Source organism: Bubalus bubalis, chromosome 8, assembly GCF_019923935.1.
Source record: "Bubalus bubalis isolate 160015118507 breed Murrah chromosome 8, NDDB_SH_1, whole genome shotgun sequence".
Taxonomy (NCBI): domain Eukaryota; kingdom Metazoa; phylum Chordata; class Mammalia; order Artiodactyla; family Bovidae; genus Bubalus; species Bubalus bubalis.
In genome coordinates this window covers 87,586,732-87,608,926 of record NC_059164.1, presented here as the reverse complement: position 1 = coordinate 87,608,926, position 22,195 = coordinate 87,586,732, and the positions used below count along the sequence as shown (strand labels likewise).

Here is a 22,195-nt window from a genome sequence, read left to right as displayed (position 1 = left end):
CAACTTCCAGAACTTTCTGACAGGAGCTCGAAAATCTGGCAGTCGCGCCTCAGAAAAAAGCTATTTCGGGGACGGAGACCTGTGTCTGCACTGATGCTCCTCAAAGGTGTGCGTCTCAGAAGAAGGGATGACAGCTCGGTGGCGGAGACGAGCCACTTCCTCTCTTCAAACCTCTGTAGAAGAAGACTATCCGAGGAACGAGTTCGGACGCCAAAGGCTGCGATGGACCCACAGCCCCGCATCAGACCTCAGAGCGCTCGTAGCCCGCGCCTCAGCCGGAAGTGGGCGTGGCCTCGGGCCGGCTAGGCGAAGCCAGGCGCGGCGTGGGGAGGTGGGGTTCCTCCCGGGGCCCGGCCCGCAGCCGCGCGTTTCCGGCGCGCTCCCCCGCGTCTCGCGTCCTGTGGTCTCGCCCGTACCCCGCTGCCATGTTGGATTGTGAGGCCGTTGCCGCCGCCGCCGCCACTGCCGCTGTAGGAAGGTTGGGGGAGGAGTTGGGAGTTTAGCGCAGTCGCCGGAGTGCGAGGACAACGACCATCCGGCCAGAGCCTACCCCGGCGGGAACGAGGAGCTTCCCTTTCTCACAGCGGCCCGCCGTCGGCTCCTCCTTCCGTGGCCTCCTCCCTGCGCCGGAGGAGCTGCGAGATGCTACGCCTCTGATTCCCCTCCTCCCGCCCCTGTCACCCAGAAGGGGAACGAGCGCTCGCCCACTCGCCGGAGGAGACGGCCCTGGCCTCCCTACCCCGCCGGCGAAACCATGAGCTCCGGCCAGCAGCAGCCGCCGCCGCCGCGGAGAGTCACCAACGTGGGGTCCCTGCTGCTCACCCCGCAGGAGAACGAGTCCCTCTTCACCTTCCTCGGCAAGAAATGTGTGGTCAGTGGCTGTGAGACCCGCATCGCCGCCCCCGACCTCAGCCTCCCGGGCTCGGGAGGGAGCGCCGCGAAGTGGGAGCGGGGAAGGAGGCGGGAGCGGCGTGGGGAGGGTCGGACTGCCGGCTAGGCCTCTCTCTGACCCGGATCCCTGGGTGAGGGCAGTGCGGGCCGGAGGCCGCCTCCCGGACCTGCCCGGGGAGCAGGGAAGTGTCAGGTCCGCAGGCCTGTCCTGGAGCCCTGCTCGCTTGGACCCGGGTCCGTGCCTCTGCTGCTTGTTCAGACTTTGCTGTCAGGCCTCGCGGGGATCTTTTTACAGGAGCTGCTTGATCGTAGTGACTGGGCTCCTGGACTGGCTCTCGCTTCTCCTACGACCCCGATGTGGGGGTACTTTCCTTCACAATGCCATTGGTTTCAGGAGTGGGTGGGTCGGGGACCGAGACCTAGATATGAATGAATCGGGCCGTAAGGTCTTTTATTCTCCCTTGAGGATCTCAGGAAGGAATGAAGTCGAGTGCATCGGTTTAGAACGGGGGGCAGGTAGTGCTACTGCTCCCCACTGCAGAGAAACGAGGTTTATTTCTCCAGCAGTCTCGCTCAGGCCTGGTTTCTCTCTCCTTTCCACTGTTTTTGTTGTTGTTTGTTTGCATTGGTGGGAGATGCTGCTCTCCCAGAACCAAGCTCAGGGGAACCGCGATCTCCAGCAGTTCTTGGCCTTTTGGGATCTGAGAATGGGTCTTAGGTCGGTGCTGTGCGGCCTGTTCCAACTCCAGATGGCCGGTTGGAGCCAGCAGCTCTGCTGTGGGAAGGGGAATGTGTTGTTGACGGAAGCATTCATTACATTGGCTGCTGGCGCTTCTGGGGGTGGGGAGGTTGTGCTTTGTGGGGTAGGCCTTGTCAGCCTGCATCTTACTGGGGTGGTTGAGTTGAGCTGTGGTTGAGACTGTTGAAACGCTCTTCGGGTCCCTTTCTCCCCACTTTACTGGTTAACATCTGCAGAGTCTGTGCCACTGGTACCCCTGAACCACCGAGGGAAATGTCAACAGAGCTGTACCTTTTACAGCTTTCCTTCCTAATGTTAAATGTGTCACCCAGACTGCACCTGCTTGTTTAAGAAGTTAGGATTAGACAAGGTCTGGGAAGTTACTAGATTAATTGTTAACTTTCTAGGAGTTTACCCTTTGTATCCTGTTCACCTGGTAGCAGATTGAATCATTACATTCCTTGCAGATGTGTTTCATACTTCAGAAGTTAGACCTGATTAGAATAAAGTGAGGGAGGTGGCTTAAAATCAGGATTTGGGAAAACAGCTGTGAAGACAGTCAAGCCCCCTCTTCACTCTCCCCACAACACTTTTTATACAAACAAGATAACTGAGCCGGTGAGCCCTCTGTCTCACAGCAATTTAGTAATGTAGCCGGAACTAGAAAAGCAGGACTCCTGATGCCTGTTGTGTTGTACTTTCCACTACATCATGTTGTTTTAGAAGTTTTTTTCTTGTTATTTATTTAAAAGTGGTGTTAAAGGAATAATCACTTTTTTTTTTCACTAGAAGCTGATACAATTAAAAGTGTAAGATTCTTAAAGCAGCCCTAATTTGTGCATATTTTCAACTTAGGAAAAATCTCCAGCAATTTGAAGGTGACATTATCTGCAAATGAAAAGTTTTTTTAAAACATTTTCTGGTATACTACTTAAGTTATATAATCTGTCTCAGAAAAGGAAGTAGTTGTACTATGTGTTACATACCAGACACATTAGGCAGGGAGGGAATTACATTTATACACAAGCATACTGACTAATTGCTCTGCATTTCCTATAATGTTCACTGGTGTCAAAGAAATGACAGACGTGTAAGAATACAGCGATAGATAAAGAATGGATTTCTGTCATTTAGAACCCACACTGTTGGAGTTACCTGCTCTTGTTGAATGAAATGGTTGCAAAGATTAATGTTTGAAGTCTCCCATTATTAGACAGTAAAGAATGAGATCTTAATTTCTGAAATAGTTCTCCCCCCTTTGCTGACCTTGCAGTATTTTGTACATTACTGAAATATTTTGTCTCATTAAAAAAAAAAATCATGCAGTGAGATTTACAGGTCAGACCAAATTTGTTAAGCAAGAAGTGCAATCAGAGCTCTAAGAATTTGCAAGAAAATGAAGCTGGAGTAGTTACAGTCCTAGCTCTCAAGGAGTTTCATTCCTTCTTTCACTCAGCAAATTAGTATTGAGTAGCTAATTGTTGAGGTCAAAATCAGAGTTGATGTGTCCCCTCAGGGAGCTTACTGAATCTAGATAAAGAAACTAATGTGTAAACTGCTAAGTACATCAGTACTTCACAGTGACTGGTAAGACACTGCATGTTACAATGGAAAATATCCTAGGTTTGTAATCAGCAGTCCGGGGTTTAAATTCATAGTGTCAATTTGGATGAGTTTCTTAAGCCCCCTGTCCTAGAATTGGTTTTCTCATTTCTAGAATAGGAATACATCTCATTGGGTGGTTGTGTGTATCAGGACTGTCCATAAATGTGTGGATGTTGTTATTTTTATAAAGGTTTAGGAGATCACAAGAGAGAATGAGTAAAAGCATTTTAGAATGGTCAGTACTTGAATATTTAAGTCTAGAAAGTATAGTCGTCATTGAATGCTCAAGTCCCTGTCAGTCAGTCCTTCATATCTAGAAATTCAGAGGGTCAGCTGTTCCCCCCAGGTTGTGAGAAGTATGAAACAGCTTGGGAAGTCAGGGGACCTACTGATAGTATGTTATGAAGCAAGAAGGGTTCTCAGGTTTACATATGTGTTGGAATCATTGGGAGATTATTACAAATGTGTATGGCTAGGTCAGATTCCTAGATAATATTCAGATTTGTTGATCTGAGGTGGAACTTGGGCACTTGGGCATTTCTGTTTTTAGCAAGCTTAGTAGAGACTAAGTTACATCACAGTTTGAGAATCACTGCTGAAATTCACAGTTTTCTAATAGGGTGATCCTGAAGCACATTGGAAGTGTTAATAGGTTTTCCCTCAATTTTTGGCCCATATTCTGTGATTTATTAAATTAAGTTGAGCTCTTTCAGGATGCCATTTCTCTATCCCCTTAAAATAACAATGCATATTTCATAGATGTGGATGCAAGAGAGATGCAGTTGAGGAAGTATTGCACTGATTAGTGGTATACCACAAGATCAGATTTGACTTTTAAAGTTCGAGGAGGAAGGTGGAGTCACTATAGAAGGATTGGAGGCAAAGGAGGTCAGATACATGTTTACAATAAGCTCCATGAAATATGATGAGGGTATGAATTAAACCAGTGCTGGTGGGATCAAGGACAAAAAGACTCCAATAGAATTTCATCCCCCTTAGAGGGCATGAGAGAAGGAAACTGGGGAAGAGGCACATATAAAACAATCGGCAGAAAAAGTATGTAGAAACATGCATGTGTCACTATGTGTAAATATGCCTAGATGTTAGTGAAACTCTAAGTTGGTGATTGTTTTCATGGAGGATGTGAATCTTCAGTAAATCTATAGTTTTACCACAGTTTTTAAAAATAGATTTTGAGAAAGCTGAGGTTTCATTTAAAGCCATATGTAAATATATAAATATATGTTAATATACTTTTACATAAAGTTAATAGTTCTAGTGCAGTTCATAGCTGTTAGTATTTTCTTAGAATAATTAAGAAGGGGTAAACACAAGATCATTAAATCTTGTTTTGTTCTTTTGCCTTTCATGTCATGTGATTAATTATTTTCTATAAAGAGTACAGCCATCTTGCCAAGAAGAGGTAAACATGTATATATGTTCCTTATTCAAGGATGATATTAAGAATTGGAGAAAAAACAAAATCTATACTATCTCTCAGCAACCATCTCCCATTTGGATTGGGGTTAGAAATGTTATTGACTGCTACCATTCCCTGCATAGTCACTTGGTTTGTTTTTTAGTGATATTTAAGAAGACATTTTAATTAACTAATTTTAATGTTTATTTATGTATTTATTTTTAGTTCCTTAGCACTTGTTTTAACTTGCTTATTATTGTCTTTTAATTTTTGTGTATTTTTTTTCTCACCCTGTATGTAATTCTGTGAGATTGGACTTTACGTCTACAGTCTTATATAATTTTGATAATAAACAGCATATAGATCAGTGCATACTTCTTGATTGCAGAAGTAAAATAGTTAGCTTGTATACTCCTTAGTTCGTTCAGCTTTTCTCATTGCTTGATCAGGTTGTTAAAACCTTCAGTTTCTAATGCGCATGGTATCTGGACTTTGGTCTTCATTTATTAGGAGAATAAAGCGGTTTAATTCTTCTGCTTAACTAATATGGTTGGTAGCAGTAGCTGTCCAACAGTTAACTTTGTTTCTGTTCTAAATTCTTAAATAGGTTTAGAGGGAGAGGTGCCTAGAGAGATCATTGTCTTGATGAAGGCCTTAATTGAGGCAGTCCCAGAGGGAAGGTAGTTCTGGGAATATGTTTCACCTTTAGTTTTATGTTAGGAGGGAAAAGGTTAAAATTCATGGGATTTGGATTTGGAAGAGACAAAGACAGGAAGACAACCTAAGCTAGTGAAGAGGAAAAAAGGTAAATACAAAAGCGAATTTCATACAGGATAGGCTGTAAGCACAGGAGATTTAGAAGAATCCAGCAGATCAGGGTTTATCTATCCTGTTTCTTGTTATTCTTAGCTCTGTAGTATAGGCAGACTTCTTCACAAGTATAAGCCTTAGTGTCTATATTTGTAAAATGAACTTAGCCAACAATTTCAGAGAATAGTACAATGATGTGTGTAAAGCAGTTAGAATGCCTGCCACTTATAAAGTGTTTTGGGAGTTTAGAGAAGCATGTGAAAGAATGTTGTCATTAATACTGTTGACTACTTGGTTTAGATTTCTTGTTAGTGGCAGGGAGGTTTTAAAGTAAAATCTTTAACTGTATATTACATTTGTTTTGATTTAGGTAAGTTAATTCTAACATTTTGGCTGAAAGTCAGTGCATTATAGAGTATGTAAATAAGAGTTAAGCAGCAGCTGGAACAAATCTATTTGGGGAATTTCTGGGTAACCTTAGCCCTTCTGGTTGCTGACCGGAAAGGAAAGAGGGGATACTTGTATAAGAGGAGTTCCTGGATTTTTGTCCATGCTCTGCCACTGATTAATTATGAATGTGAACAAAAATCCCCATCTTCCTAACTTTCCTGACCACTTTGCTGATCTGAAACTGAGTGGTTGGACAGAACACACCACAGTCTTTCCACCTTTAATGTTCTACCGCTCTAAATATTCTAGTTGCCAGGGACTCGAGCAGAGAAAGATCAGCCCTTCTGTTAACCTTGGCATATTTCTGTTTTGCACAGTGGAGACAAAGATAATATATATCAAAGTGCAAGATAGATTATCTAAGTGCAAGGTAGATCATCTAAAACCATTTCATTGCAGATTCCCATTTCTAACTCACTTTTTCTTTAGCATCACAATTTAATAGGCATTTTACCTCAGAAAGACCAGGGTTAACAGAATTAAACAGCATTAGTAATGGAATAATCAGCTCTTAACTTTGAATTATTATTATTATTATTTATTTTTATTACAAGGCATTTTTATATTATAAGTATGTCTTTTAATTAAGATGGAGTTACCAAGTCCAATATTTCGTTAACCAATTCCATCTAGAACCTTATTTCTTATGCGACACTGTATTAGTGATATGATAGTTTGATATTACCCTTTATTGCTTATTATCTAAGGTTAAAAATAATTTGCTTTTTTTTCTTTCAGTTTTTAGTTTTTAAGTGTTAAATTCAATAGTTATAGTGAACTGACTTGGTTATTTTAGGGAGACTAAAAGTTGAGATTTATAAGAGCAGGAAAGAGTTCAGTTTCATCGTAAATACTCTGAGAGTTGTAGCTTTGATCTAACAGTTTAGAACTCAGCATTATTAATGTCACTGTAAAGATTCTGGAAGCAAAACAAGTTCATACAGTCTTGTCCAGACTAATATATATTGCTAACATAAATAAAATTCTTACTGCCATGTGACTGAATGATCTGCTATTTTTTAAGTGTTAAATGTTGTTTACTAATTAGAAAACATTTGGAATATTTGACTGTATTCATAAACGTAGTGTAACAAAAATGTATTCTGTTTTTATTTATTGTATCTACATCAGTATTCTTGGAAGTAATAGAGGATTACATCATTATAGTGTTAATATAAGAGAGTAAAATTATTAGAAAACACCAGTTTCACTTTACGATGTGTTATAAAGGAATTTATGAATTTTTTTTTTAAGAGACCAAATAACTGGTGTAATGTGGAGGAGGTGGATCTAAGAAAGTTCTCTTTAGAAAATAGAATCCAATGAAAGGTTTGGAGTAACTTCATATTTCAGTTGGTATGACTGTCTGTTATAATAGTTTAATTGTTTTCAGTGTCCTTGGCTCCTCAGTTTGTCTGCCATGGTGATTTTGCTTATTTTTACTTATTTTATTAGTAAAAAAAACTTATTTTTTACTTGACCTGAAGATTTCTATAGAAGTCTATCTCTGTAAAAGGAGTACTCATTAAAGACCAGGTAAATTGAAACAAAGAGAAATACAGAAGACATCTGGGAAAGTAAAATGCCTTAAAAAAAATTATCATCAAACAAATACACAGTAACTGTAGGACAATGAAGTGTTTAAAGTTAAAACTTTTATGTTAAACTTGGAGAAGCTCAAAGTATCTAGTATTTTTAAGTGTTAAAATAGAAGTGGTTTGTCGTTTGTTTGGTTCCAAAATAAATTTAAGTGAAATTCTCTCTCCAAACTGAAATACCTAAGAAATTTCTGGGTAGTAAAGGAGCTGATTGATTTGTATGCAGTGCATGAAGCTAATCAAATGATTTCCTCTATTTTTATTAATAAAATATCATCATGATCAAGAATCAAGGACTTGCCTCAGTATCTTGAAATATATGAAAAGGGTAAGGAAGATGTAGTCCTTACCTCTTAGTTCTTTACTAAGTAGTCAGGGAAGACAAAAATTATGCACATCAAGATAGTTTTGCAAGCCAGTGTAAAGTTTTGAATATTAGAAGAAGTAGGTATATCACTGTGAGTTTTAATACATCATTATGGGGCTTGAGCATGATGTCTTGAATGGCCTGTAGAATTTATGTCAGAACAGGAAGCCATTCAGTTCAAGTGTAGGGAAATGTGTGAGCAACTATGGAGTAGAAAATTTGCAGGAAGTATTTGAAAATACTGAATAGACTGGCTTGGCTAGAATTGAGAATGGTATTTGCTTGAGGAGATACTGAATGATAAGTTTGAAGGATAAATCGCAGCCATATTTTAGAGAAGACCTTGAATGTCAGACCTAGGAATTGAGCTTTAGTCCCTAAGTAGGGAGAAGTCATGCTCCCCAGGTGGCACAGTCCTAACGAATCTGCCTGCCAGTGCAGGAGACAGAAGAGATGTGAGATTGATCCTTGGGTCGAGAAGGTCCCCTGGAGTAGGAAATGGCAACCTGCTCCAGTATTCTTACCTGGGAAGTTCTATGGACAGAGGAGCCTGGAGGGCTACAGTCCATGGGGCCACAAAGAGTCGGACGCAACTGAGCAGCCAAACACATAACTGAACATATAAAGGGAGAAGTCACAAAGATTTTGACTCAACGTCAAGGTAGGAAGTATCTAGAAATGGGGAAAACTGGAAATTCTTATTCATAATAATAATTGAGTAACACTTTGTGGTTGTGATTTAGTCGCTAAGTCTTGTCTGACTCTTGCGATCCCTTGGACCGTAGCCTGCCAGGCTCCTGTATCCATGGGATCTCACAGGCAAGAGTAGTGGAGTGAGTTGCCATTTCCTTCTCCAGGGGATCTTCCCAACCCAGGCATCAAACCCATGTCTCTTACATTGCAGGTGTATTCTTTACTGCTTAGCCACCAGGGAAATTCCTGAGCTTTAACGTTTACTAAATATTTTCTTATTCATTATCTTAGCAGACCAGACCTGGCCTGGCTAAGGAACCTGAACTGTAGTGACATCTAGAACAGAAAAAGAATGAGTAAATACTTGGCCTTAGTTCTCATGGCAGATACCACCTATCACTCACAGTGATTTTTCCTACTTTGTCACGATGGGGTTTCTGATTCACTCAGTGTATTCCTACATGCAGCCACTGTCAGTCAGTCCAGGATCACTGTCCATGAAATCTAGTTCCATTCCAAAGCTATATTCTTGAAGTATAGTGAAGAAAAAAATGGCAATATTTGGTTGACTCTGAATTCAAGATGACAACAGAACCTCCTTGTGGAAATGGCTCGATAGTAGAAATTATAAGATTAGAGCTGTTGGAATCCTTTGTGTAATGTTTATTATCTAGGCCTTAGGAGTGGAAGTAGATCTGTGAAGGTATCAATGCCTGTGAAGATAAAGAGGTAGGCAGTCTAGCCCATATTTGACTTGACCAGCATTTGACAAGGATGAATTTCAGTAAGGAGTTTAAAGGGAAGAAAGATGCTTTCTTTATAAATTACCAGAAAATGGTATTCTGCAGGTTAACTTTTTCACTTATATTTTGTATCTTTCAGATATTGCCATGTTCATTTATATTGGTTGCATCCTTTTTATTACTGCATCCTATATTTTATGTATTCCTTATAACTTACTAACCTCTGTAACAGCGTTCTAGGGCTAGTGTAACAGGATACCACAAACTGTGTGGCTTAAAAAACAAATTTAATCTCTCACATTTTTAGAGGCTAGAAGTCCAAAATCAAGGTGTTGGCGGGATTGGTTCCTTTTGGCAGCCCTGAGAGAGGATCTGTCCCATACATCTCCTAGCTTCTGGCATCTGCTGACCATTCTTTATATTCTTTGGCTTATACTTTCATGACTCCAGTCTCTACCTGTGTAATCATCACAGGATTCTCTTTTTGTTCTCTACTTGTCTGTTTCTCTGTCTTCTTTTTGTGTAAGGAAACCAGTTATTGAACTAGTGTCAGCCCTAAAGACCTCATCTTAATTCGATTACATCTGCAAAGAATCTCTTTTGATATATGGTCATGTTCACAGATAAACAGGGGTTAGGGATAGTACATCAGTGTGTTTTTTTAGGGAGACACACAGTTCAACTCAAAACCATGGGTATTTTTACTTTCCAAGTTTTTGCCTTTGAAACAGTGTTGTAATGAACATTCAAATATTATTTCTTTGTATCCTTTCCAGGTATCTATAGAGTAAACTCTAAGAAATGAAGTCAGAGAGCATGAGCATTAAAAAATAGTAATGGATACTGCTTAATTGTCTTCCAAAACAGTTATTATGAAACTGTCTAATCGCATCAACATTACAGTTTAAAATCTTTTTTGCATTTGACCATTTACTGGTGAAAAAAATCTCTTTTCTGAAGAAGTTACCTTTTTGAGTCTGTTGGTCATTTATATTTCTTCTGTAATTACCTGTTGTTGTCTATAGACCATTTTTCTATTGAATTATTTCCTTTTTTTAGTGACCTGAGAACTATTTAGGAATAGTAATTTTATACTAAAATATTTTTCAGCAGTCATCATTTTATTTTTTGACAGAAATATTTTTGGTCATTGCATAGGTTTTTAATATTGTGTAGTTAAATGTGATAGTCTTTCAAGTGTATCAAGTTTTTATTTAATACTGGCTTAGTTCAGAATTGCAAGAATATTTCCTCACATTTTCCTAGTACATCTGTTGTTTTATTTTATACCTATTATCTTTGATCTTTCTGGAAGTGACTTTGGAAAACAAGAGTCATAGTATTACATTTTTATAATACAAATGGCCATGACACTATTTATTGAGCAGTTCATTTTTCTATACCTATTTGAAATGCTACCCCAGTAATTTACCACATTATCAGATGTACTTAGCTCCATTTCTACATTCTTTTTTTTTTTAAATTTTTTTGTCAGTGTATAGAATTTTTAGTTAGTATAGCTTTATAACAATGATACAGTTTGATTAGTTTTAAGTCCCTCATTGGGCTTCACTGGTGACTCAGACGGTAAAGAATCTGCCTGTATTGTGGGAGACCAGGGTTCGATCCCTGGATTGGAAGATCCCCTGGAGAAGGGCATGGCAACCCACTCCAGTATTCTTGCCTGGAGAATCTCCATGGACAGAGGAACCTGGCGGGCTACAGTCCATGGGTCACTCAAAGAGTTAGACAAGACTGAGCGACTGAGCACTGCATACAAGTCCCTCATTACTCTCCTTGTCAATATTTTCTAGCTGTTTTTATGTGCCTATGTTGTTGTTCAGTCACTAAGTCATTTCTGATTCTTTGCAGCCCCATGAACTGCAACACAACAAGCTTCCCTGTCCTTTACTATCTCCCTGAGTTTGTTCAGATTCATATCCCTTGAGTCAGTGATGCTGTCTTAACAATCTCATTCTCTGCCATCCTCTACTCTTCCTGCACTCAATCTTCCCAGGCATCAGGGTCTTTTCCAGTGAGTCAGGTCTTTGCATCAGGTGGCCAACGTATTGGAGCTTCAGTTTCAGCATCAGTCCTTCCAATGAATATTCAGGACTGATTTCCTTTAGGATTGACTGCTTTGATCTCCTTGCAGTCCAAAGAACTCTCAAGAGTCTTCTCCAGCACCACAGTTTGAAAGCATCTATCTATGTTTTGGCATTCAGCCTTCTTCATTGTCCAACTCTCACATCTGTATGTGACTACTGGAAAAACCATAGCTTTGACTAGATGGACCTTTGTTGGTAAAGTAATGTCTCTGCTTTTTATTATGGTGTTTAGGTTTGTGATAGCTTTCCTTCTGAGAAGCAAGTTTCTTAATTTTATAGTTACAGTTACCGTCTACAGTTTTTTTGGAGCCCAAGAAAATAAAATCTGTCACTGCTTCCACTTTTCTATTTGCCATGAAGTGATGGGACCAGATACCATGATCTTAGATGTTTGAATGTTGAGTTTCAGGCCAGCTTTTTCACTTTCTTTCACCTTCATCAAGAAGCTCTTTAGTTCCTCTTTACTTTCTGCCATTAGAGTAGAGTCATCTGCTGTCTGAGGTTGATATTTCTCCTGGCGATCTGGATTCCAGCTTGTTATTCATCCAGCATTTCCTATGATGTACTCTGCATAGAAGTTAAATAAGCAGGGTGACATATACAGCCTTGACATACACAGTTCAGTTGCTCAGTCGTGTCCGACTCTTTGCGACCCCATGAACCACAGCATGCCAGGCCTCCCTGTCCATCACCAACTCCTGGAGTTTACCCAAACTCATGTCCATTGAGTCAGTGATGCCATCTAACCATCTCATACTCTGTCGTCCCCTTCTCCTCCTGCCTTCAATTTTTCCAAACATCGGGGTCTTTTGAAATGAGTCAGCTCTTCCCATCAGTTCAGTTCAGTTCAGTCACTCAGTCATGTCCAACTCTTTGCAATCCCATGAACCACAGCATGCCAGGCCTCCCTGTCCAACACCAACTCGAGCAGTCCACCAAAACCCATGTCCATTGAGTCGGTGATGCCATCCACCCATCTCATCTTCTGCCATCCCCTTCTCCTCCTGCCCTCAATCTTTCCCAGCATCAGGGTCTTTTCAGATGAGTCAGCTCTTCCCATCAGGTGGCCAAAGTATTGGAGTTTCAGCTTCAACATCAGTCCTACCAATGAACACCCAGAACTGATCTCCTTTAGAATGGACTGGTTGGCTCTCCTTGCAGTCCAAGGGACTCTCAAGAGTCTTCTCCATCACCACAGTTCAAAAGCATCAGTTCTTTGGCACTCAGCTTTCTTTATAGTCCAACTGTCACATCCATACATGACTATTGGAAAAACCATAGCCTTGACCAGACGACCTTTATTGACAAAGTAATGTCTCTGCTTTTTCATATGCTGTATAGGTTGGTCATTTGAAAAGACCCTGATGCTGGGAAAGATTGAGGGCAGGAGGAGAAGGGGACAACAGAGGATGAGATGATTGGTTGGCATCACTGACTCAACGGACATGGGTTTGGGTGAACTCTGGGAGTTGGTGATGGACAGGGAGGCCTGGCGTGCTGCTGTTCACGGGGTTGCAAAGAGTCGGACATGACTGAGCAACTGAACTGAACTAGGTTGGTTATAACTTTCTTCCAGGAGTAAGCATCTTTTAATTTCATGGCTGCAGTCACCATCTGCAGTGATTTTGGAGCCCAGAAAAATAAAGTCAGCCACTGTTTCCCCATCTATTGGCCATGAAGTGATGGGGCCGGATGCCATGATCTTTGTTTTCTGAATGTTGAACTTTAAGCCAACTTTTTCAGTCTCCTCTTTCACTTTCATCAAGAGGCTCTTTAGTTTTTCACTTTCTGCCATAAGGGTGGTGTCATCTGCATATCTGAGGTTATTGATATTTCTCCAGGCAATTTTGATTCCAGCTTGTGCTTCCTCCAGCCCAGGTGTTTCTCATGATGTACTCTGCATATAAGTTAAATAAGCAGGGTGATGATATACAGCCTTGACGTACTGCTTTTCCTATTTGGAACCAGTCTGTTGTTCCATGTCCAGTTTGAACTGTTGCTTCCTGACCTACATACAGGTTTCTCAAGAGGCAGGTCAGGTGGTCTGGTATTCCAATCTCTTTCAGAATTTTCCACAGTTTATTATGATCCACACAGTCAAAGGCTTTGGCATAGTCAATAAAGCAGAGATAAATGTTTTTCTGAAACTCTCTTGCTTTTTTGATGATCCAGTGGATGTTGGCAATTTGATCTCTGGTTCCTCTGCCTTTTCTAAAACCATCTTGAACATCAGGAAGTTCACGGTTCACGTCTTGCTGAAGCCTGGCTTCGAGAATTTTGAGCATTACTTTACTAGTGTGTGTGATAAGTGCAATAGTGTGGTAGTTTGAACATTCTTTGGCATCGCTTTTCTTTGGGATTGGAATGAAAACTGACCTTTTCCAGTCCTGTGGCCACTGCTGAGTTTTCCAAATTTCCTGGCATATTGAGTGCAGCACTTTGACAGCATCATCTTTCAGGATTTGAAATAGCTCAACTGGAATTCCATCACCTCCACTAGCTTTGTTCGTAGTGATGCTTCCTAAGACCCACTTGACTTCACATTCCAGGATGCCTGGCTCTAGGTGAGTGATCACACCATTGTGATTATCTGGGTCGTGAAGATCTTTTTTGTATAATTCTTCTGTGTATTCTTGCCACCTCTTCTTAATATATTCTCCTTCTGTTAGGTCCATACCATTTCTATCCTTCATTGAGCCCATGTTTGCATGAAATGTTCCCTTAGTATCTCTAATTTTCTTGAAGAGAACTCTAGTCTTTTCCGTTCTGTTGTTTTCCTCTATTTCTTTGCATTGCTCGCTGAGGAAGGCTTTCTTATCTCTCCTTGGTATTCTTTGGAACTCTGCATTCAAATGGGTATATCTTTCCTTTTCTCCTTTGCTTTTTGCTTCTCTTCTTTTCATAGTTATTTGTAAGGCCTCCTCAGACAGCCATTTTGCTTTTTTGCATTTCTTTTGACATATACAGCCTTTCCTAATTTTGAACTAGTCAGTTGTTCCATATCTGATTCTAACTATTGCTTCTTGACCTGCATACAGGTTTCTCAGGAGGCAGGCAGTCTGGTATTCCCATCTGTTTAAGAATTTTTCAGTTTGTTGTGATCCACACAGTTAAAGGCTTTAGCGTAGTCAATGAAGCAGAAGTAGATGTTTTTCTGGAATTCCCTTGACTTTTCTGTGATGCAGTGAATGTTGGCAATTTGATCTCTGTCTGGTTCCTCTGCGTTTTCTAAACCCAACTTGTCCATCTGGAAGTTCTTGGTTCATGTACTCCTGAAGCCTAGCTTGAAGGTTTTGCGCATACCCTTACTAGCATTCAAAGTGATTATGTGCGTGTACTTGGTACTTTTTTCACGACTTTACCTCCCACCCCATCTCTCATCAAAAAATATTTGCTTTAAAATAGCTTTGGATTCGTCAATTAATTTAGGAAAAATTGACTTAGTGAGGATTTCTATTGGAAAGCAAGTCTTTTTTTAAAAATGTCCTTATTTCCTTCCATAGTTATATAATTTTCATATTGTGTGTATGTGCACGCTCAGTTGCGTCCGACTTTTTTTGACCGCATGGACTGTAAGCCAACAAAGCTTCTCTGCCCATGGGGATTTTCCAGGCAAAAATACTGGAGCGGGTCACCATTTCCCCTCCAGGGGATCTGCCTGACCCAGGTCAAACCTGTGTTCCCTGCGGCCCCTAAGTTGGCAGGCAGACTCTTTACCACTGAGCCACCTGGGAAGCCCCCACATCAAGTGTACTAGCCATCAAATTTTTTTTTTAATTTTAGGTACAAAAACGATCCCAGTTATACTCATTGTTAAAAAACACACGCACACAGTGACTATATGGAATTAAAAGATAAAATAGCCTTTTATACCTCTTATCTCCTAATATAATTAGTCTCCATAGAAAGCTCTTAAGGATTTGACATGTCTCTTTCCGTTTTATTTGTAGGTATGTGTATGAATGCATATGCACTTTACCTGCAAAGAGTCTGTTATTATATGAGGTACATATAAATTTACCTCATGCCCTCTTTTTTTTTTAACCATCTTTATTATAGAAACTTTTAAACATATGCAAATTATAAAATAGGATAATGGGTATCAACTCATGGCTAGTCTTGTTTGCTTTATATCTCCAGTCACTTTTCTCTTTCCTGTGTTATTTGGAAATAAATAGACATTATATAATTTTCTTAATTAGTCTGGCTAGAGGTATGTTAATTTTATTGATTTTTCTTAACAAAACAGGTTTTAGTTTAACTGATTTCTACTGTTTTTCTTGTTTTTTATTGATTTCTGTTCTGATATATATATATATATATATATATTTTTTTTTTTGCTTTCATTGAATTTAAATTGCTTTTCTTTTGTAAGGTGATAACTACTCAGGTTATTGGTTTGAGACCTTTTTCTAACGTGGATATTTAGTACTGTACATTATCTTGCAAATACTGCTTTACTGGCATCTCATATATTGGATATGTTGTATTTTCATTTAATTTAAATTACTTTCTAATTTTCCTTTTCATTTCTTTGACCCACACATTTTCTGTTGCTGTTTTCTAGAAGCATGCGATTTAGTGTTCAAGGTTTAGGGATTTTCCAGTTATTCTTCTACTGATTTCTAACTTAATTCCATTATATTAGAAAATATATGGATCCTTTTTATGTATAAGAATATGGTTTAAATTGATGTTCCACATGCACTTGAAAATAACATGTATTTCACTGTTGTTAGGTGCCGTGCGTGCATGCTAAGTTGCTTTAGTTGTGTCCGACTCGGCAACCCTATGGACTGTAGCCCACAAGGCTCCTCTCTCCATGGAATTCTCTAAGCAAGAATACTGGAGTGGGTTGCCATGCCCTCCCCAAGGGGATCTTCCCTGCCCAGGGATTGAACCTGTGTGTCTTAGCTTCTCCAGCATTGGCAGGCGGGTTCTTTACCACTAGTGCCATGGTGGAGTGTTCAGCAAATGTTAATTATATCAAGTTGATCAGTAGCATAGTTTAAGTCTTCTTTATCCTTACTGACTTTCTGTCTACTTGCTCTATCAATTTTGAGAGAAAGCTGTTAAATTCTTCCATTATTGTTATGAATTTGTCCTTGCATTTATATCAGTTTCTCTTCATTTGTTTTGACGTGTTTATCACGAGCATAAACATTGCAACAGTTATGTCCTGTTGAAGAATTGACCATCATCATGAAATGACCTCCATTGTCTCTGACATACTTTCTTCTGAAATCAGCTGTTACTGAAGCTTTCTTTTAGTTGGTGTTATAATCTTTTTTGGCATTATTTTTAATATTCTTGTGTCTATGTACTTAAAATAGGCTTCATATATGCGGCACATAGTTAGGTTTTCCTTTTGAAGACCAATCTGGTAATATTTACTTTGGATGTTTAGACCATTTACATTTAAATCATTATTGATATGATTGGATTTAAAATCTACCATCTTACTGCTTGCTTTCTGTTTGTCTCACATCCTCTTTGTTCATTTTCTCTTTTTTTCTGCCTTTTTTTAGATTGAGTTAATAGTTTTCTTTTAATCTCGTTTTTTGGTCTATTGTAACTTCTGTTTTTGTAGTTGCTTTAGGGCTTACAGTGTTTAGGGCTTAGGGTGTATGTCTTTAACTTACTGTGGTCTGTGTTCAAAGGATATTTTAGCACTTTTGAAAGAGCTGTATATAATTGCACAGTTCCATTTCTTCCCTTCAGGACATTGTGCTATATTGTTGCCATACATTTTACCTTTCAATTCCATGATACATTGTTGTTTTGCTCTAATGATTTAAATATTTTTAAAGGTGATTTGAAAGTAAGGGGGGGGAAAGTTTTGTATTTATCCACTTATTATCATTTCTTTTGTCTTTAATTCCTTTGTGTAGATTCAGATTTCTTTCTGCTGTCAGTTTTCTTAAGTCCAAATATTTTTTCCCTCTTGCTGTCCTTCCCTCCCTCCCTGTCTCCCCTACTTTTTTTTTCCCCCCTTGAACATCTCTTATTGTACAGGTCTGCTGCTGATAAATTCTTACAGCTTTGTGTTTCTGAAAAAAATCTATATTTTTAAATTTAATTTTATTTACTATTATTTTTCTTAATCTGTCTTTATTTATTATTTAACTTTTGGTTGTGCTCTTTGTTTCTGTGCCCAGGCTTTCTGTAGTTGCAGAGAGCGGGGACTACTCTCCAGTTGCGGTGGTCTGGATTCTCATTGCAGTGGCTTCTCTCGTTGCAGAGCACAGGCTCTAGGTTAATCGGTTTCAGTAGTCGCAGCTCACTGGCTCTAGAGTGTGCGGGCTTCAGTAGTTGTGGTGTGTGGGTTTAGTTGCTCCGTGCATGTGGAATCTTCCTAGACCAGGGATCAAACGCTTGCATTGGCAGCTGGGTTCCTATCCTTCATACCACCAGGGAAGTGAAAAACATCTAGTCTATATTTTGCCCTGAACTTGAAAGATGTTTTTTCTGGATACATAATTCTACATTGATAGGTTTTTTTAATTTCTATAAAATGTTGCTCCATTATCTTCTGATTTGCAGTTACTGCTGACAGGAATTCTACTGTTGTTGTTTTCTTTAATCTTCTGTACACAGTATGTCTTTTTTTTCCCTCAGATTACTTTTAAGATTTTTCTCTTTATTACTGGTTTTAAGGACTCTGATTATAATGTGCTTCTGCTATAGTTTTCTTATAATGTTGGGATTTCTTAAACTTCTTGGATATGTGAATTTATAATAAATCGATATCAAGTTTAGAAAATTTTCAGGCTTTTCCCCCCAATATCCACTCCCCCCTCCAAAGAAAAGCTAAACTTCAAAAAAACTAGACACATGTAAAGTGCTTGAAGTTGCCGTAGACCTCAGTATTGTAGAGCTCATTTTTGTTTCTTTCCATCTCATTCTCACTGTTACTTTGAGTTAGTAGCTAGTGCTATGTGAAGTCAGTAGTCTCTTGTCTACAGTGTCTGATCTGCCATTAATACCATTTAGATGTTGGCTTCTTCTCATATATTGTAGTTTTCATTTCCAGAGTTTTAATTTGGATTTTTAAAAGTATATTCTATGTTTCTAAGTATTTAACATGTTCTATCTTTGCTCTGGCTAATGTATGGAATACAGTTATGGCAAATGTTTTAATGTCCTTGTCTATAATTTCTAACATCTGTATCAGTTTTTCATGATTTATCCTTATCTTCACTGTGAATCACATTTTTCTGCTTTTTCACATGCTTGGTAGTTTTTTTTTTTTTTTTAATTGTATATCAGATATTGTGACATTTGTCTTTGAATTTTAATGGTAAGGTGTTATTTTTTAATTTTCCATCAAAATACTCTGCATTTGTTAGTTGCTGTATTTTAAGACCATTCCCCCCTTTTGCAATAATGACTAATTAAATATATCTGAAGATACAAATCTTTTTTAGTTCTCATCATTGAAAACAATTTTCAATTAATATTCATGTAGTTCCTCTCTTCTTTGTTCCTGTTTCTCAATTATGATTATTCTTGGTTGTAGTCCAAATTTATGTTTGAAAGACTGCTTTCTAATAGATAATTAGCTTGTTTGTTTTTTTTAATTAGTAGACTTAATTTTTTTTCCAGCAGTTTTAGATTTACAGAAAAATTGTTTGGAAAGTCTGAAGGATTTACATATACCCTGTCTCCCTTTCCCCACCCCACTTTGTCCTGTAATGAATGGCTTGCATTAGTATGATACATTTGTTAAAATCGATGAGCCAGTATTGATGCATTATTATTAGTTCATGTCTGTAGTTCAAGGAGATTTAAATCTGTACAGATCTATAGATTTTGGTTTTCACAAATGCTTGTCATATCCCCACCATTGTGATACCACACAGAGTGGTATGCCCTAAAAATACCGAAAGCTCCACTGTGTATCCCTCCTTTTGAAACTCTAGGATTCATTGATTTTTTTTTTTTTTTACTTTGTAGTTTTGCCTTTTCCAGAATGTCATGTAATTGGAACCATGCAATAGGTAGTATTTACAGACTGGTTTCTTTCATTTAGCATTTAAGATTCCTCCATGCCTTTTTATAACTCAATAGCTTGTTACTTTTTAATAATTAAAAATGTTTCATTTTAGTGTGGATGTATCACAGTTTATTCATTTCACCTGTTAAAGGGAATCTCAGTTGCTTCAGTTTTTGGTAGTTGTGAGTAAAGGTGCTGTAAACATTCGTGCTGGTTCGTGCATGGATGTACATTTACAGTTGACTTGGGTAAATATCTAGAAACACGATGGCTGCGTCATGTGGGAAACCTGTGGTTAGCTTTGTTAGAAACTGCCAAACTGTCTTCCAAAACTGTTGCATTTTGTATTCCTACTGGGGATAAATGACAGTTTCTGTTGTTACACATTCTCCCCAGTATTTGGTGTGAGCAGTGTTTTGGATTTTAGTTAATACCAATAGGTTCATCGGAGAAGGCAATGGCAACCCACTCCAGTAGTCTTGCCTGGCAAATCCCATAGATGGAGGAGCCTGGTAGGCTGCAGTCCATGGGGTCGTGAAGAGTCAGTCATGACTGAGCAACTTCACTTTGACTTTTCACTTTCATGCATTGGAGAAGGAAATGGCAACCCACTCCCGTGTTCTTGCCTGGAGAATCCCAGGGACGGGGGAGCCTTGTGGGCAGCCGTCTGTAGGGTCGCACAGAGTCAGACCGACTTAAGCGACTTAGCAGCAATAGGTTTATAGTCATGTCTCATTGTTCTAATTAGCCATTTCTAATGGTGTATGATACTGAGTATCTTTTTGTATGCTTATTTGCTGTGTATCTTCTTTGCTGAGGTGTCTGTTTAGTCTTTTTGCCCAAGTTTTAGTTGGATAGTTTCTTATTTTTGAGTTTTAAGAGTTCTCTTTTTTGGTATGTCTCCTTTATCATATGTTTATATACATATTTTCACTCAGTCTGTGGCTTTTCATTCCTTTATCAGTTTCTTTTGCAGAGCAGAAGTTTTTTTTAATGAAGTCCAGTATATCATTGTTCTCTTTTGTAGGTAGTGCTTTTGCTCTTGTTTCTAAAAAGTCATCATGAAACCCAGGGTCATGTACATTTTTTCCTGTGTTATCTTTTAGAAGGTTTTACAGCTTCACATTTGGCAATTAAATTTGTGATCAATTTAGAGTTAACTTTTGTGAAGTGTGTAAGAGCAGTATCTAGATTGATTTTGTTGTTTTTTTAAGTGGTTGTCCATATTTCAGGAAGATTATCCTTTTTCCATTGGATTGTCTTTGCTCCTTAATCAAAGATCAGTTGCATGTGTTTATGTGGATCTATTTCTGGGCCCTCATGTTATTAATTTGTGTCTTACCTTTTTTTTTCTTATTTAATCTTGATAAAAATATATTAATTTTATTGATCTTTTCATTTCTTTATTCCTATTTTCAATTGCATTGATTTCTGATGCAAATTTTATTCTTCTTTTCTTTTGCTTTGAATTTAATTTGCTCTTCGTTTTTAGTTTCCCAAAGTACATACTTAGGTTATCGATTATAGATTTTTTTTTCTTTTCTCATACATGCATTCAGTGCTATAAATTTTCCACTAGGCACTGCTTTTGCTGCATTCCACAATGGTAAGTCATGTTTTCATTTTCGTTTAGTTCAAAATATTTTAAGATTTCTCTTGAGATTTCATTGATCCGTCTGCTATTTAGAAGTATGTTTCATCTCCGAATGTTTTGAAAATCTCCAGCTGTCTTTGTTATATTGATTTCTACATTGTTGTCTGAGAACATACTTGGTATGATTTCCTTATTGTTGTGTTTTATGGCCCAGGATATGGTCTGTCTTGGTGATTATTGCATGTAAGTTTGAAAAGAACGTATATTCTACTGTTGATGTATTCTATAAATGTGAACTGGATACAGACGGATGGGATTGAGTATACTCTAAAAGATTAGCACTATTTTTTAGGTTCACTTAAAAGCCACTAAATAGTTTGTTTATTTAACTCAGCATACTGGAAATTGTTTCCTGCTTCTGTGCTCATCTTACTGGCCTTGACGTGCTTTGAAAATTAGTGGGGAAAATGCATTCTTCTTTTTCAAAGTATATTTTGACTTTGGTATGCTTTTCTGTGGGTGGAAGTATGATCCCCTTTTCTGTGGGTAGAGATTGTGGTGGAAGCAAATTCCTGTGTTTTGTGGCAGTTAAAATATTAGGAATGGCATTGCATTGACTGAAGGTTTTCACCATGTCATATAGATGTTTACGGTTAATTGAGGTGCCAAGAAGAGAATTGCTGTCATTCTTCTAAAAATAATTTAAATACCACAGATTAGCAGTTGCTACTTTTTTGAAAAATATTTAAAATCATTTTGATAATGTAGCAATAATTAATATGATTCTAAGAATCCTTTCACTTTCCATCCTTTTTATTTCATTCAGTGAATGAGTGCACACTGCATATGAAATACTTTGCTAGGGCTGAGGGTACATCATGGCCTTTGTCTTTAGAAGATAAACTGTTTATTGGTGAAGCAGACCTCACATAACAACCTGTAACAAATCATTCAGTGATAAATGCTTCATTGGCTGTGTCAAGGAAATGTTACAGCTAATGTTGAGGGAAAAGGAATGTGTTGGCTATCAGAGGATCCCATGGACTCCAAAACAGAATTGAACAATAAAATTTCAGGAACAGTAGGAGGCTGGGAGGCTCTGAGAATAGTGACAGGAGTCAGTGGACCTTCTCTCAACTCCAGTAATCTCCCTGAACTCCTTAGTCTTGTGACTCCGTTTG

At 38.7% G+C, this 22,195-nt stretch overlaps 1 protein-coding gene across 2 annotated transcripts in view; it reads left to right on the top strand.

Annotated features, from left to right (window-relative positions):
* The first annotated feature begins 321 nt into the window (after positions 1 to 321).
* The window catches only part of WASL (WASP like actin nucleation promoting factor), an 85,469-nt gene continuing 63,595 nt past the window's right edge, over positions 322 to 22,195 (top strand). The window contains exon 1 of one of the 2 annotated variants that reach the window (XM_044946835.2): positions 322 to 871. In XM_044946835.2, the coding sequence (XP_044802770.1) occupies positions 755 to 871 (117 nt within the window). In that variant the 5' untranslated portion in view covers positions 322 to 754. The remainder of the gene's footprint in view (positions 872 to 22,195) is intronic. The other variant, XM_006060582.4, reaches the window with a different exon arrangement.